General features: G+C 37.8%; 1 protein-coding gene across 1 annotated transcript in view; it reads right to left on the minus strand.

Moving 5' to 3' along the window:
- Crybg1 (crystallin beta-gamma domain containing 1) overlaps window positions 1-15,868 on the minus strand; it is a 190,632-nt gene that overhangs the window by 102,011 nt on the left and 72,753 nt on the right. The window contains exon 2 of the mRNA XM_078019548.1: window positions 1,577-1,685. Coding sequence (XP_077875674.1) covers window positions 1,577-1,685 — 109 coding nt within the window. The remainder of the gene's footprint in view (window positions 1-1,576; window positions 1,686-15,868) is intronic.

The following is a 15,868-nucleotide window of genomic DNA, read 5'->3' on the forward strand; positions in this document are numbered from 1 at the left end:
GAAGGCAGGTTTTTAAATTTTTTTATTTTAAATTTTATTTTTTTATTTCAACATTTTATAAAATTTAATTTCCCATTTTTAATGCTGTCCTTGAGATTATGCAATTTTAGTTAGAAAGCATTCTGTATTGGAATTTCCCTATCCACTTTCATCAGGTTCTATTGAAACATAAAATATGAGCTAATAACCTTACCATGTCTTTTTTCTTGCTTCCCATTACTAAATAATTTTCTAAAAACTATTTTTTCATTTTGGTGCTGGGGACTGAACCCCACTGCCTTGCACATGCTAAGCACACATTCTTGCAGTGAGCTGCACCCCAAGCCTAATTTTCATTTTTTAATTGTGGAAAAATAACATAAAATTTACCATCTTAACTATTTTTAACTGTATAGATCAATAGTCTTAAGTATATTCCTATCATGCTACTGATACCTACAACTCTTTCATCTTACACTAAGTAATTTTTTTAACTCAATAAATAGCATTACTAAAGCAAATGTCTTTTGCATGCATGGGGGATTTCTTTCATAACAAAATACCTTTCACTACTAACCCTTGTTGATCTTATAAGCTGAAGAATAAAGATGTTAACCTTCAAAGCTTGGCAGCTCTCCCTCCCCCTGTAACTAGGAAATCCTCCTCCTCTCCGGCAGACAGGTGAGCGCGCGAGTCAATGAATGCAGATCATATGAAATGCACTGCTCCACCTCCACTTGGGGAGAGCTTTTCTTTTAAGGCAGTAGAGTTAAATCAGAATCAGATGTTTCTGTGCAAACATCTAGATACTTAGAAGTAAACACTGATAATAACATTTTTACATGTGTTATATATAATAGGAAGAAATGTAAATGCTTTTTATGGGAAAGAACCACTAATTCCAAATATTGATGTGGTATTACTTCATGTGCCTTCAAGTTAGAGCATAGCTTGTATGGAAAAGTACATAGTAGTTAAAGGGCACTCAGGATAGTGAGAAAGAAGGCGGGTGGGGTGGTGCAGCAAAGTGCAGATTGAACTCATCCATTGGTATATATGAAATAAATCTTATTGCTGATATATAATAAATATATAATAAAAGTGTTATCTTATAATAGTCTTATTATGTATAAATAAATTCTTTTTTTCTCTGTCTTTTTAGTACCAGGGATTGAACTGAGGGACACTTAACCACTGCGCTACATTCCTAACCCTTTTTATTTTATTTTATTTTGAGACAGGATCTCACAGGTTACTCACAGTCTCATTAAATTGCTAAAGCTGGCTCTGAACTTGCGATCCTCCTGCCTCAGCCTCCTGATCAACTGGGATTACAGGCATGTGCAACCACACCCAGCTTGTATAAATAAATTTTATAATAATTGTACTATAGATTATCAAATATACTAAATTATATAATAATATTACATAATATTTATTTTATATATGAGTATACTTTATATATATACATACATATGCATATATATAAAATATTCCTTTTCAGTACATGTTTTTTCACTCAGGGGTTATCTTATAGTACTTTAATTTTTTAAAGTGTTTGTTTCTGGGGAGCAAAATATTGGAAATGAAGTCTTACCTTTTTAAACAGCCCAGATTCTATAGGTGAGGGACCAGCCATTTCACTGGCAGTGTGCAATGTAAGTTCCCGGGACTCCTGTTGGCTTTCATCAGGTATATTCCAAGCTCTATAAAAACAGTAGAAATAGTTATGTCATTGGCATACAGCGTGCACCGCCATGCCTGGCTTCTAATAGATGGTTGGTTGCTTACCCCAAAACTATTTCCTTTATTGAAACCCCCATCAACCTCTCCCCCCACACATTTCTTTTTGCTAATAACTGATTTTGTTCAGAAACCCATCCTTCGTGCGTCAGAGGAAACTCTGTCCAGCCCTCGTAGTCAACCATGATTGGTCTAATTTCGAGATCTGTTCCTCATACCAGTGACTGATTTAAGCATATGCCCATGCTTGTCTCTCTTGCTGACATCACCACATTGATGCCTGGGTCCCTGACCCTCTGGTGTTCATACTTTGCTCCACTATCTGGTGCAATTTTGACCAATGAGACGTGAGGGACAATTGCTGGATGAATCCTGGAAAAGTCTCTATCTTAAAAGATGATTTACAGGAAGAAACAGGTTCTCTTCCCTGAAGGCTTGCGTCATGCCTGCGCATACTGAGTATGATGGCCATCTATGGCCATGAGTGGCATTGGCCTAAGGAGAATAGTCTAAGGAGAAAGCAGGACGGAGATCTGATGGCAACTTGAACCTTTGAATACATTGTTGAGGGATTGAATTAAGCTGTCCTAAACTGCCCTGCACCTAAAGTTCTTGCTGTGTTAGATAGTAAATGCCCTATTCTTTAAGGCACTTGGAGTTGAGCATCATAACTGAATGCAATTGAGCATCATAACTGAAGCAATGGTTGATAGATTTTTGTTGTTGTTGTTCTGGGGATTAAACTCAGGGTGCTCTACCATTGAACTTTATCCCAGGCCATTTTAAAGATTTTATATTTTGAGACAGATACTTGCTATGTTGCCCAGGCTGATCTAGAATTTGTAATCATCTGCCTTGGCCTCTGGAGTTGCTGGGATTATAGGTGTGTGCCACCATGCCCGGCTTGATAATTTTTTTAAAGACCAATATAATTAAGGCTGGAATAAAGATACTGGAGCAAGATCAAGGGCTTCACCTTTTTCTTTTTCTCCATTCTTTTTCTTTCTTTTTTGTCAGTCCTGGGAATCAAACCTTAGTCCTCACACATGCTGGGCAGGTATGAGCTACATTCCCAAGCCTAAATTCAAGGCTTCGAACAAGAATGCCAATGAAGTAGAAAGAGAATTAAAAATTGAAGACCTCAATGTTTCACAGGAGAAACCGAATATTTTATGGAATATCTACAATGAGCCAAGGCAGAAAAAGATAAAGAGGGGAAAGTACTAACGTTTCAAGGCAAGGAGATACAAATCAACATGGTAATATCACAAAGGGAGTTATGGATAAGCACTATTTGGAGAATTCTATCTTCTGTATCTTTATTTTAAAAAATACTATTCTTGCCAATTGTGGTGGTATATGCCTGTTACCCCAGTGACTTGGGAGGTTGACACAGGAGGATCACAGTGTAAGGTCAGCCTCAGCAATAATTAGGGAAACCTGAAGCAACTTAGAGAGATCTTGTCTCAAAAAACCAACAAGCAAACAAAAAAACAAACAAACAAAAAAAACAAGCCACAACAAATGAAACCAAAACAAAACTAAACAAAAAAACAGGCTGGAGATGTAGTTCATAGAGATGATGATAGAGTACTCCTGTGTTCAATCCCCAGTACCAAGAAACCAAATCAAAACAACAAAACCCAATACAACATCTTTGCATTATATAAAACATGAAGATACGTTAACAGCAATATGCTATATTTTGTCTTTCTCCAAATTTTGTACTATAAGAGGAATACTTACACAGAGTAAAAATAATTTGGACAGTATAGATGAGAATTAAAATAAAAAAGCTACACAATTTCATTCTTCCTAAGTAACCACTCTTAAGAGCTCACTTCTTGAAACATTTTATATCCTAAATAAGCACTCAAGGGAATTTAGGTAACAATTGAGAAGTACCTTAATGTTGGAAGGTATTATAGACCCACCATGGATATATCTATTTTCCTTCTTTCTTTTCTTGTTTTTTTTGGGGGGGGATGGGTGGGGGTGGTGGGAGGGTGAGGTATTGAACCCAGAAGCGCTTAAGTTACATTCCCTGTGACCCTCCTGCCTCAGCCTCCCCAGCTATGGGGATTATAGGCATGCGTCATGGCACCTGGCATTAAAATCTATTTTTGTTCATTGTTCCACTAACCCTAAACCACAATGTTCATCCGTCTTTCCACCCACAGATGTGCCAAGAGAAACAGTAAGCAAGAGAAGACCCTTTGAACTTGAAAGTTTATTCCAACCACTGTGGACTTATACATTTTAAAAGTAAATGTGTGTGTGTGTGTGTGTGTGTGTGTGTGTGTGTGTGTGTAGACTGCCATTCTTAATATTTTTTCTTTTTGAAAAAAAAAATGTGACCATTGAATAATTCAAGAGACTGCAGAGATGAAAGGGATCCACATGGGCTTCCTAAGCTTTATCGTGGAGATGGGCACTTAGAAAAGGAGTCCTCTTCCTACTAGATATTTCCACACTGAATGATTGGACAGGGTGCTCTTTCTGCACATTTTACTTACTGTGATTCAACCCCTACGTCTATTTTAGGATCTTCTTGCCTGCAAATATTGCCAAGTCCAACCCAGAGAAGCATGATAAAACCAAAATCTATTAATACATATAAAACAAGAAGAGGGATTGAACTGGTTTAATCAGTTTATTCAGTTGCTGATGAATTCAGTGGTGGCTCTGGTTCGAGATATCACATAAAGGTAGGATAATTCCAGAGGATATATCTTGTTTAGAAGTGATTCAAAATCTTCCCTAGAAGCCATTGCTTGTCATGAAGCCACTTTTTGTCATGCCTATGCCAAACCAGTCACTGGACCTATTCTTTTGAGGCTGGGGTCCCAAGGACCCTGCTGTCCTAAGAGTGGGCACCTGAAAAAACTGGGCTTCCATTAAGAAAGAAGGAACAGGGAACAGGTGGAAATGCTGGTGTGTCCTGACTCCTTCCTAGATCTGTCTTGAAACATGTTCCCCACATTTTCTACACTGTTAGTGGAGGTGGAGTTGATACATAGAGATGATTGAATTGGAGTTGTCAAAGTAGATTTTTATGACTTTGAAATCATAGCATATTGAATCATGCTTACCCGCCTGACTTACAGAGTAAACAAGACTCGCCTCTATCCAAGGGACATTTCTTATGCTTTTCATTTTCTGAGATGGGAAAGTACAGATGACACTGGGGGTTGGTTTACTTCATCAGTGGTCAGAGAGTTCCAGGGAAGGTCCTTGCTTCACCATGATTCTGAGATAAGAAATGCCATGGGCGGTGTATTCAGTAACCCTTAGCCTGCCTTTGAGGGAGATGAATGCCAAGGTCTTGGCTAACTTCCCTTTCCTAGTGACCCAGATTCTGGCAGTGCTGCCGGGCACCTGGTCACAGCTGCCATTATTTCTGTTTGTTCCAGGACTTGGTTGGCAGGTGAGGCAAGGCCAAGAGATGCGTGGGCTGAGAGCACATCACAAGCAGAACTCAGTTTCAGGAGAGCCAAGGGGCTCAGGCCACTTCTGAGCATTTGCTTTTATTTTTTTCCTTTTCCTTTCTTTTCTTTTTGTTTTGTTTTGTTTGGTACTGGGGATCAAACCCAGGGGCATTCTACCACTGAGCCATACCTCCAGCCTTTTTTATGCTTTTCTTTTGAGACAAGGTCTCACTAAGTGGCTTAGGGTCTTGCTAAGTTGCTGAGGCTGGGTTTGAACTTGTGATCCTCCTGCCTTGGCCTCCTGAGTTACTGGGATTACAGGCATGTGACACTATGCCTGGCCCCATGAGTATTTTCTTCTTTCTCTTTAGAGTGTCAGTTACAGAAATCCTACTCACAGCAAACTTATTGGACAAATTTGTCTCCTGAAACCAGCCTTCTTGTTGTATCACACAGAAAGTATGGGCTTATAGTCTGGAGGGTCTTCCATTGTGTCAGACATGAAAGTACAGAAAGAGAACAACCCAATGCCTCAAGAATATAAGGTCTAGTAGACCTAGAGGTTCACCAAGTGGGCAGCAATATTTTCAGTTCTGATTAATAGTTTCCATATGGAATCAAACATGGTTAATTCTTCTTAATCTAAAAGCCCACCTTATTAAATGTTTGCAACAATAAAGGCCAGTTGGAAAGTTTGTTAATTTTTTATTTTCCAGAGGGTAAACTTTAATTTCACTGCCAGTAGGCCATAGGTGGTCATAAGAAAAAGCTAAGGATGATTCCCTGTTTAGAAATTTAAGATTTATAAATGTAGGCAATTTCCTTTGAAAATAGTCACTACTGGTCACTTATTAAGAATAACAACCTCTTGGGTTAATAAAATCCCTAAATGCTTCCAATTACACTGAAGTCTAGCAGAGGATAAAATTCACTAATTTGCTAATTATAACCTTTTGTAATTCCCTGTTTAAGCACAGATATATTATGCTGTCAGAATGAGACCCAGGGTTAAACACTTGATTTTGCTCAGACTTATTTAAGTAGAACATCTGCCAGTTCATTTAATTATTCTTTATGTTTCCTTTTTATTTGGTTTACTTTAAAAAGCCAAATTGCCTTTCTCCCTGGAGAATAATTTGGTAGCAAAATAAATGGCAAGATTATTTTCTCTTTCCTAAGTTTAAAGAGTCACATGGTTATTCTTGGGCAAAACCAAACACTGTGAGGCCTGAAGCTTCTACAATGTGGTGGGTCCTCTTTAAGAGAAAACAAAAACAAAATATCTTACTTTTCCAAAATTGACAGTGCTGAGGTCTCTCTGAAGGCTTTGGAAGTGTTCTACACTTGGACTTCATTTATTTCCTATATATCTGCTTTGGGTTTTCCTACTGTTGGTTGACCCCACCAAGTTATTCCTTAAGCATTTTAACATGTTTGGCTCAGGGTAAAACAAGTTAAATGACTTTCTTTAGCCCATAATTCTTGTTTCAGTGATAATATACATGTCAAATAATTAAATAAGGCAAAAAAGAAAAGGATCAGGCTTAACTATCAGATATAAAGTGATGCTGTACTGCCACCTATTGTCTACCCAAAGAATTATTACATGCATTCCTGAGCTTCAAAGTTCGAAAGTTTGCACTTGATTATTTCCTAGGAAGCTTAAAACACCACTCTTCTGAATTAAGGCATTGGTTGCAAGGTTACGTAAGCTTTTTTCTGGATACAAAAGAAGGAGGAAATTTAATTCACTAACAAACTGCACAGATAGCAAGCTTAGCATTTCTTTACCATCACTGTCGAGTGGTGACGTGACCATTACTGTGCAGCCTCCCTGCTGTTGACTCGAGACTCTGTATGAGATCATGGGCACATACCATCAGGTAAACCTAGACCTAAAAAGGGCCCTACTGATGCCTGGTACAGTCATCTTACTGTAGAGTTCCAGATACCATCCCTGAGTCACTAGTCACCTGGTGACTATGCCCAGGCTCAAAATGAGGCATCAAATGACACTCAGAAGATAGACCATGGGAATCTGACAAATTTCAAAACAACAAACTATTTCCTCTGGAAAGTCAAGGGTTTTGTGTTTAATAGAGTAGGTTCTTCTTTCAGAAGGAACGCTATCTTCCAATTTGTATTTTTCTCCGCTGATTAAAAGATGAAACACACAATATTAACCCTAGGGATTTCAGAGGCTTGCTAGACTGGCCATTAGCTATGCTATCTTGGGTTAGTTACTTGACTTCTCTAAGATGAATTTCCTCATTTGGGGCTATAATTTCAGTAATACAAAATGTTTTGTCAAGTACTGGCATATAGTAAGTGCTCACTAAGTCTCAGCTATTTTTATTATGCATGTCTGAATGTCAGTTGATATTTCCTGAGTAGCTTACAAGGTATCATGTGGATGGCACTTTGAACTAGCGTATTTTTCAGCCTCAAATATGAAATGATACAGAAATGAGAATATCTCAGTTGGAAGATGTCTTAGAAATAATCTAGAGACCAAACTTTCTTGTTTTGAGATGAGTTCATTGAGGCCCAGTGACAGTCATTGTCCAAGGCCATATGGCAGAGATAGGAGTAGAGAACTCACTTGACAAATTGCTGAGACTAATTTCAGATTCTCAGTAGATGAGTTTTATGTTCACAAAATCCCCGCTGGATGGAAAAATAAAAACAATTTTCCAGGCTCATTCACGTTTTAAAAATTCAAACATCCTCAACGTTTTAGCAATATAAAGAACACTGCTCTGTTGATACCAAGTGTTTAGTGTCCAAAAAATGGCAACAGAATGCCAAAAGTCTGCCGTCTAGTGGTTGTACAAGAATATCAATCTCCTGGTCCTTGTGTTGTTCTACCAAGCAATGCTCCCTAGTGCAACCAGCCTCTACTCTCTGATCATATCCATTTTCCTGGGCATGTTGATTTTTAAATGGTGACTTGAAGGCCTGGCAGCCATCTCTCATAGCACTGAGTGCATAAATTTCCAAATTCCCCTAATATCTCACCAGTACAATGCAGATCATCTTTTCTCCAACCAAGGCTGGGGACCTTTGCCCTAGAACTCCTATTTGGTGAAATCTGAGCTTTGGGGTGCTTCAGAGTCTGTGAAACTTACCCAAACTATCTCAGGACTGGTAAGATGAAATTTTTGGTCTGGGATCACTCTACATGATTAACAAACTAAAGAACCTACCCAGCAGCAGGCTGGGCTCAACAAGGTGTTGCTTTCTTAGCACTAATCCCAGAGGAAGGAATGATCCTATTCTAGGCAACAGCAGAGAGAAGCAGAGGCCAAGGACCACACAACACAGGAACCATTGCCTGAGCCCCAGGAGAATTAAGGAATGCAGAGAGGTCTGAGGCTCGAGGAGGGGATCAGGTTTACCAAGAGTCTCGGGTTTCATGCATGATTTTACATGCTCTCATTTAGAGGAGCTGAAGATCATGGTTCGTTTTGAGCTTCTATTTGTAACATTCAAGTTGAACAAGTTCAGTTTACAGTTGTCAAAATACAAAAGAAAGATTTCAATTGATGGAATTTTCCTTTTAAGGTTCTTAAATTCCTATAATCTAATGGCAGAGAATAAAGAATGGCACTTTCCTTTTGACAGCATATATTCTCCCCCACAAAAGCCAAGTTCATATATAACAAACTAACAATGCAAGGGAGAGTGTTTTAAATTGCTATCCTTGCTGAGCTGGGCTTGGTGGCGCATGCCTGTAATCCCAACAACTGTGGAGACTGAGGCAGGAAGATTGCAAATTCCAGGCCAGCCTCAGCAATTTAGCAATGTCCTGTCTCAAAATAAAAACAAACAAACAAAAAAGGGCTGGGGCTGGGGTTGTAGCTTAGTGGTAGATTGCTTGCCTAGCATATGTGAGGCACTGGGTTCAATCCTCAGCACCACCTAAAAATAAATAAATAAAATAAAGGTATTGCATCCATCTGCAACTAAAAAATATATATTTTTAAAAAAGGGCTGTTTGTGTAGTTCAGTGATAAAGTGCCCCTAGGTTCAGTCCCATCCACAGTACTACATCATATATATATATATATGAAATTTATACATATAATTTATGTATATAAATTATTTATATATAAATTGCTATCCTTTGTAACACAACACTCCTAAGGATGATACTACCATGGAGCAGACAAGAAGAAAGAAGCCCAACAGAACCTGGTTATAGGTACAGGGAAGAAAGATAAGCCTTCAATAACCAGTGGCATTTTGAGGCATTATCCCTGAGCCCACCTGCTCCAATCAACCCACCTCTGATCACTGTCAAGAGACTTTTGTCATCACACGTGAGCTTGCTTTGAGGGACAGAACAAGATTCAGCTGCACCAGAACTCTTTGCTAGACGCATTACCGGGAGGCTGAGAAGCATGTTAGCTACTGTCTTCCTTCACGTCCTATCTTTGGGGAGTGAAGGGAGAAATACCTTGCATTCTTAAAGTTCCAAGCAAAGGTCTTCTTTTCCCTATCAGCTGATTTTCATGACAAGTTTTTTTCATGACCATGTAGCTGATAGTAAGAACCAATTTTAGTAATTCCAGAACTATGTGAATATATGCTTCTGCAAAGCAGTTTTTCTGGCCTTATCACACTATCATGCCTTTAGTTTTCTGATCTTTACCTGTTTGCATTTTTTGGTTGGATATAACCTACTGCATATCCTTTAGAGGAGCAAGTGAAACAGTGGCAGTTATAGAGACATGAAATCTGTGGCTCACCAGGGTGACATCTATTTCCCCTTGTCTATTCCAGCCACCACTCTCCTGGTTTCTGACTTCAGAATGACCTCAGTTTTGTTTCCAGCTATTCTCTGCCATCAGGTCTCTCTTGCAGTCTCTAACCCAATCTCGCTTTGCCAAGGATGGATCTTTCTGGTATACTCTCCTATGAAAACCTTCAGACGACTCAGCACTGATTAAAGTCCTAATTTCATAGTCTAGTATTGAAGTGCTTCCATCTTTTGGTTCCAGTCTGTCTCTTCAAACATAGCTCCCTGACCCACCCTATGTTCCAGGCAGTTTAGCCTCATTGACGGCTTTTACTCTCATCTCCTGGAGTGAACTTCTTACAGAGCTCCCGGTAAGGAAGTTTTCCTTTGTTTCTTCTGTGACATCTAACAATCTCTGTCCCATCGTAGATACTCAGCAAGGGTTTCCTAGCAAATACAAAGCTCTTTCTGCAAAGATGGTTTGATTCATGACTTCAGCAGCTGCTTGGAGAGCCTACTGCTACTTATTGATTGCTTCAAATAATGTCAATAGAAAGCTCTGTTTCAAAAGCACCTCCTCTTAACCACCGTGGTTCCATGCTGGGTGCTCTGTCTGTTACTATTTCCCAGAAGTCTATGTGATGTTGACTGCTTTGAAGTTGACTTTATAGCATATTTAATATGCATCATCTGTTTTGTTTACCTTTGCCCCACCCGAGCTCACTAGTCCAAGACAACTCATGTCAATGACAATCAATTAATAAGAGTCTCTGAAACTCCAGTGCCTCTAAAAACTTGTCACTAAATTCATTTGCTTTTCAGGTACTCAAAGAATTATCTTCATCAAACATTGATACTCTGTGGCTTTTCTAGAGGCAATAAAGTTTCAAGAGGAACTGTGTTACTGTTCCTCTATCAAAATTGTTTAGCATCTTACTATGTTTTCTGAACTCACAAATATCTACTTTTCTTACAAATCAGATGCTCAACATTGTTACAGCTGCAATTCAGAGGTTTAAAAGCGCTGCTCAAAATATTCTCTCATTATGATTGTCTATAAATCTTAGAAACATAGAAGTGAGAATTGTCTTTAAATGTTACTTATAAGACATCTAAAACATTTCACACATCAATAGGATGCTCATGATAAAAGAAAAGTTTTTACTATAATGTGAAAATAAAGAAGTTATTTTAAAATATGAGAGGAACTTTCTTTTTTCTTAGTTTTTAAGTAATTCTTATGGAGATTAGCTTTTGCATTAATTTTCTTGATTTTTCAACATGTTTAACTTACTCAGTTTCAAAATACCGGCTACTTGTTCAATGATTAGTGTAAAATGATCAGTAATTAGCACATAATTCATAATTGCCTGATTCACATCTTGATTCTCCCACCGCAACAGGTGGGCAAATTCCACAAGGGACCAGAATTGTTTAAGTGAAATATTTTTTTTTTTTGCAGTGATTAGAATTGTCATTATATTGCTGATGAATGAGTCCCATCAGTGTCTTTAACCGGTACTAATGTTACAAAAGAAAACTCTAATTAAAAATCACTTCTAACATTTCTAATTAGAAATCACTTCTACTTAAAAATCATTGGGTATCAGGGGCACATCAAGAAACAAATCTGATGACTAAAGATGATGGAAAGACTATGAAGATGAATCTGAGAGTGATATTTGTTATCCCAACTCCCGTGAATAAAATTCTTTCTGGTACAGAGGCAAGACAAGATGACCACAGTGTCTCCACTCTCTATCTAGTGCAAGAAAGTTGTCCTTACAGAGATGCTGGCAACAAGCTCTAAATGTCAGCCTTAAATTTCCACTCTGTGGATCCTCCCCAAGTGCTCTAAGCCCATCCTCTTCTCTCTCCAAATTCATTTCTCCTCAGAGAGATTGGCCTGCCCTTCCCTTATCTCCAACTTGCTTCATTATTCTTTGCTTAGGCTTCCTATTAATTCTTTCCCTGCTTCTCTTGCTGTCTTTGGCTATCAAATCCCATTAAGTCTAATTTCAAAACTCAGTTTTTCCAACACTTGCCTGATTGTAAGGAATTTTATGTTTGCTTGCCCCTTAGCTATCCAGTTTATACTAAGGAAGTCCTAATACAAGGAAGGTTGTGTTCCAAAACTTTTTTTTTAAAGAAACTTATTTATTATATTATAAATAAAATGTTATAAATGATGGTTTGATTCTGAGACAATCCCTTGAAAGTAATTTCATGCAGCTGAAATATACCACAGTGACGTGTGTGTATAAATATATTCATATATATCATTATGAATCATAGCCATTTCAATATTGGTTTCAAAGCAATAAAATAGTCTGAGAAATGGTATATATTTTTCTTGAGTGAAAATTATTCTTCTTTAGATAAGAGATTATTAAGAAAAATTGGTTCAATTCGAAAGAGATGATGGATGAAGAACTTTTCAGAGAATATAATGTAAGTTTCTAGTGCTTTCATTGTTACCAGAGGTTGCTTATTATGATTTCTATTCTCACATTTGAAACCTGGTTTTCCCTTTCCTTCATACAAATGTGTCACTAGCTTTACTCTTAGGCTTTACAGCTTTCAACTAAGTGATGGATGTTCATAGTGGAATGAATGAAGAAACAAAAAATGTAAAGAAAAAGGAAGAGGTAGTGAGGGGAAAAGAGAGATGTTCTTTGGCCAAGACTAGAAAGGAGAGGAAAGTGTCCCAAATAGGGGAGGATGTGTTCAGGAGGAAGAAAAGTTCCCACATGTGGCAATGATGTAGCTGCAGGATAGCTGGGGGCAGAAGAGGCAGCACAGCACCTGCACAGCTCTCCAAGAGGACAGCCTCGGCCTCCCACTCGCCCCAGGCTGAGCGCCCAGGTTACCAGGCTCAGCACAGGCCTCTGTACATGAAGCTCCCCCCACCCCCATTTTTTTCTTCAGTCTTGAGGATTGGACCCAGGCTTGCACAAGCTATGCAAGCACTCTATTGCTGAGCTATATCTCCATTCCTTTTTAAAAAAATTTTGGGACAGAGTCTTGCTAAGTTGCCCAGGATGGCCTCAAATTTTCAGTTCTCCTGCCACAGCCTCCTGAGTTGCCGGGATCACAGGTGTGTGATCTGCACCTGGCACACACAGCTGTTTATGTAGAAAGTACGGAAGGGCATGCACAGTGCAGGTAAGGGAAAGTACCCTCATAAAGTATCATTTTTGTAGTTAATAAGGCAACTTCCTGTGACTCCATCAAATATAATTTGGTAAGTATTCATATCAGATTTCCTGTGAAATATATATCAGTTTCTCCAGTCAATTATAGGTTTTTGGGGGAACCAAGATCCATATCATCTTCTATCCCTATTACCTGTACTCAAAAAGTATAAAATAAATGCTTTTATTTATTTTGATTGGGAATGATACAAAACAAGTTTTTTCTTGTGCCACTGGCTGATTGAGAATCTGAGTTTCTAGCACCAGGTGGGAGTTGAGTCACTAAACCACAAAGCATTCTGTCCCAAGAAAATATTTATTTTGTTCAACAGGATTTTAAATGAGGGAGTGTTATCTCATTAGATGGAATGAGGACCCGTGAGTCAGCGTCTCTGTGCACACAGCAGACCTTTATTTCTGTACTCATGATTAAGGAAGGGACTTTCACAATATTTGTGAAAATTGGGCACAGTCTAACAGGAAGAGCGGGCTGTGCTCATTTTTACTTAAAAATAGTCTTCATATTGTTTTTATAACAAAAATGTATAAATGTTGCCAATAATCCAAAAAGAAAATAAACTTTAAAAAAATAAACAGGAGAATAATTGTCTATATGAAAAAGCTTCTAAAAATGAGCAATTCATGAAGTCAAGAAGGAGATATATAAATTCAATTTAGATTTTTCATTTCAGATATTGTTTAAGATGGAAAAAAAAGAAGATATTGGCATTTCTCCAGTTTTGGGAACTATTTTTCATCGAAAAAAAAATGAAAATTTTATTATCAAATTAATTTCCTAACCTGTCGTCCTTTCTTCCTTTAAAGGAAGAAAATAAGTCTTAGAGTTCTCCATTTAGGACATACTCAAAGTGTTTGTTTCTTGTTACCAAATCTAACAGATACACCTTATATCACTAAACTTTAAACATGAGAAAATGATAATTTCTATTAATTTATTTTGAAAGCAGAAACGAGTTGATGTCAAACTATTTTGTGGATAATTCCAATGCATTACTATTTTATTCTTTCACTTCCCTATCAAATAATTGATCTATTCTACTAAAAGAAAAGGAAGATATCAACCAACCTAATGAAACAACAGGTAAAACTTTGGATTCCACACTTAAAATGGAAGCAAACTACTGAGAATGTAAAACACATCTGGATTTACTATTTATCTGATCACAAGATCAGCTGCACAGACACCGAGGGAAGAAGACCTTGTGGTATCAGAGGGGGAGATCCGAGGGATGACTCTGCAGTCCAGGGAGAACACAAGGATTTGTTGGTAATTCTCAGAAACCTGGAGTCAAGGAGGCATCCTTCCCCAGAGCCTGCGAAGGGACAAAATCCTGCCCCCACCTTGGTGTTGCGCTTCTAGCCTCCAGAACTGTGAGAGAAATAAATTTATGTTGTTTTAAGCCCAACAAATTTATGGAAAGTTTTTAGGGGCAGCTCTAGGAAAGTAACACATGGTGCTATTCCAGTGAGATGCACGTGCATTTTAAAAGCAGACTTAGCAACAGGGTAATATTTAATGCAAAGAGAGGAAATATCAGGTACTGCTGGCATCAATAATAACTTAGAGGAGGAGATATTTTTAGGGCAGTGGATCTTCTGACTACCATTTTTGGTGGGAGAGGGGAACCAGGGATTGAACTGAGGGCCATTTGGCCACTAAGCCACATCCCCAGCCCTATTTTGTATTTTATTTAGAGGCAAGGTCTCACTGAGTTGCTTAGTGCCTCACATTTGCTGAGGCTGGTTTTGAACTCATGATCTTCCTGCCTCAGCCTGCTGAGCCTCTGGGATTACAGGCATGCTCCACCCGGCCTGGCTACCTTTAAATAATGCTTGGGCATATGCTAGTCTCCTCTCTGAAGGTATAGGTGAGGCTCCAAATAAAGCACCTTTACTAAGCCCTTTGGAGGGAAGAAGGAAATAAAAAGATGTGCATGCACTTTGCCATCCAGGGTCTCCCAAAGACACCAAAAGTCCCTGGATAAAAAATGTTGGCTTAGGAAGTAAGAAACTAAAATAAAATCAAGAATTGGTATTTTGAATCTCTACATTAAACAGTGTATTTCTATACCACTCAGTTCTTTAAATTCTAGCCAGTTACACCTTATATCATAGTTAATTTCTTGTGGCTAAAAGAATTAAGTATGGAAACATCAAATCATAAAGAAGATTATAAGTCATATTAGGGCATATTAGAACATAATGCAGCACGGAAAAGATAATGCAATGGAAGAAAGAAAAACAAAAATATTGGTAATGTCATATGCAAAAATTTAAAAATTTCCCCTAAATTAAAAAAAATAAAGACAATAACAAACAAGAAAACATTTTCAACAAATATACCTGACAATTGGCTAAAAGCCTAACAAGACAAGGAGAACATACAAATATATAAGAAAAATAGTAGCAAACTCAATGAAATGGCAAGGAAAATGAATAATTTTCAAAGGAAGAAATAGTAAATGAAATCTTTCCAACCTCACTAGAAATTAAAATGAGAGTAAAAACAAGATACAATTTAAAAATTGATTGTGTTCAGTGCTTTTACAAAATACTGAGGAGTCGATTATTACTTGTTATAGCCTTTTAGTAAGCAATTTATCAATACTTACCAAGAGACTTAAAATGCTAATATACCAATACTCTGTAATTCTATTTCCTGAGATGATTCTAAGCAAATAATTAAAGGAGCATTTCAAGATTTATTTACAACAATTCTTGTGGCAGTGTTATTTCTGATAGGAAAATCTACAAACTACCCA

This window comes from Ictidomys tridecemlineatus, chromosome 8 (assembly GCF_052094955.1).
Source record: "Ictidomys tridecemlineatus isolate mIctTri1 chromosome 8, mIctTri1.hap1, whole genome shotgun sequence".
Lineage (NCBI taxonomy): Eukaryota > Metazoa > Chordata > Mammalia > Rodentia > Sciuridae > Ictidomys > Ictidomys tridecemlineatus.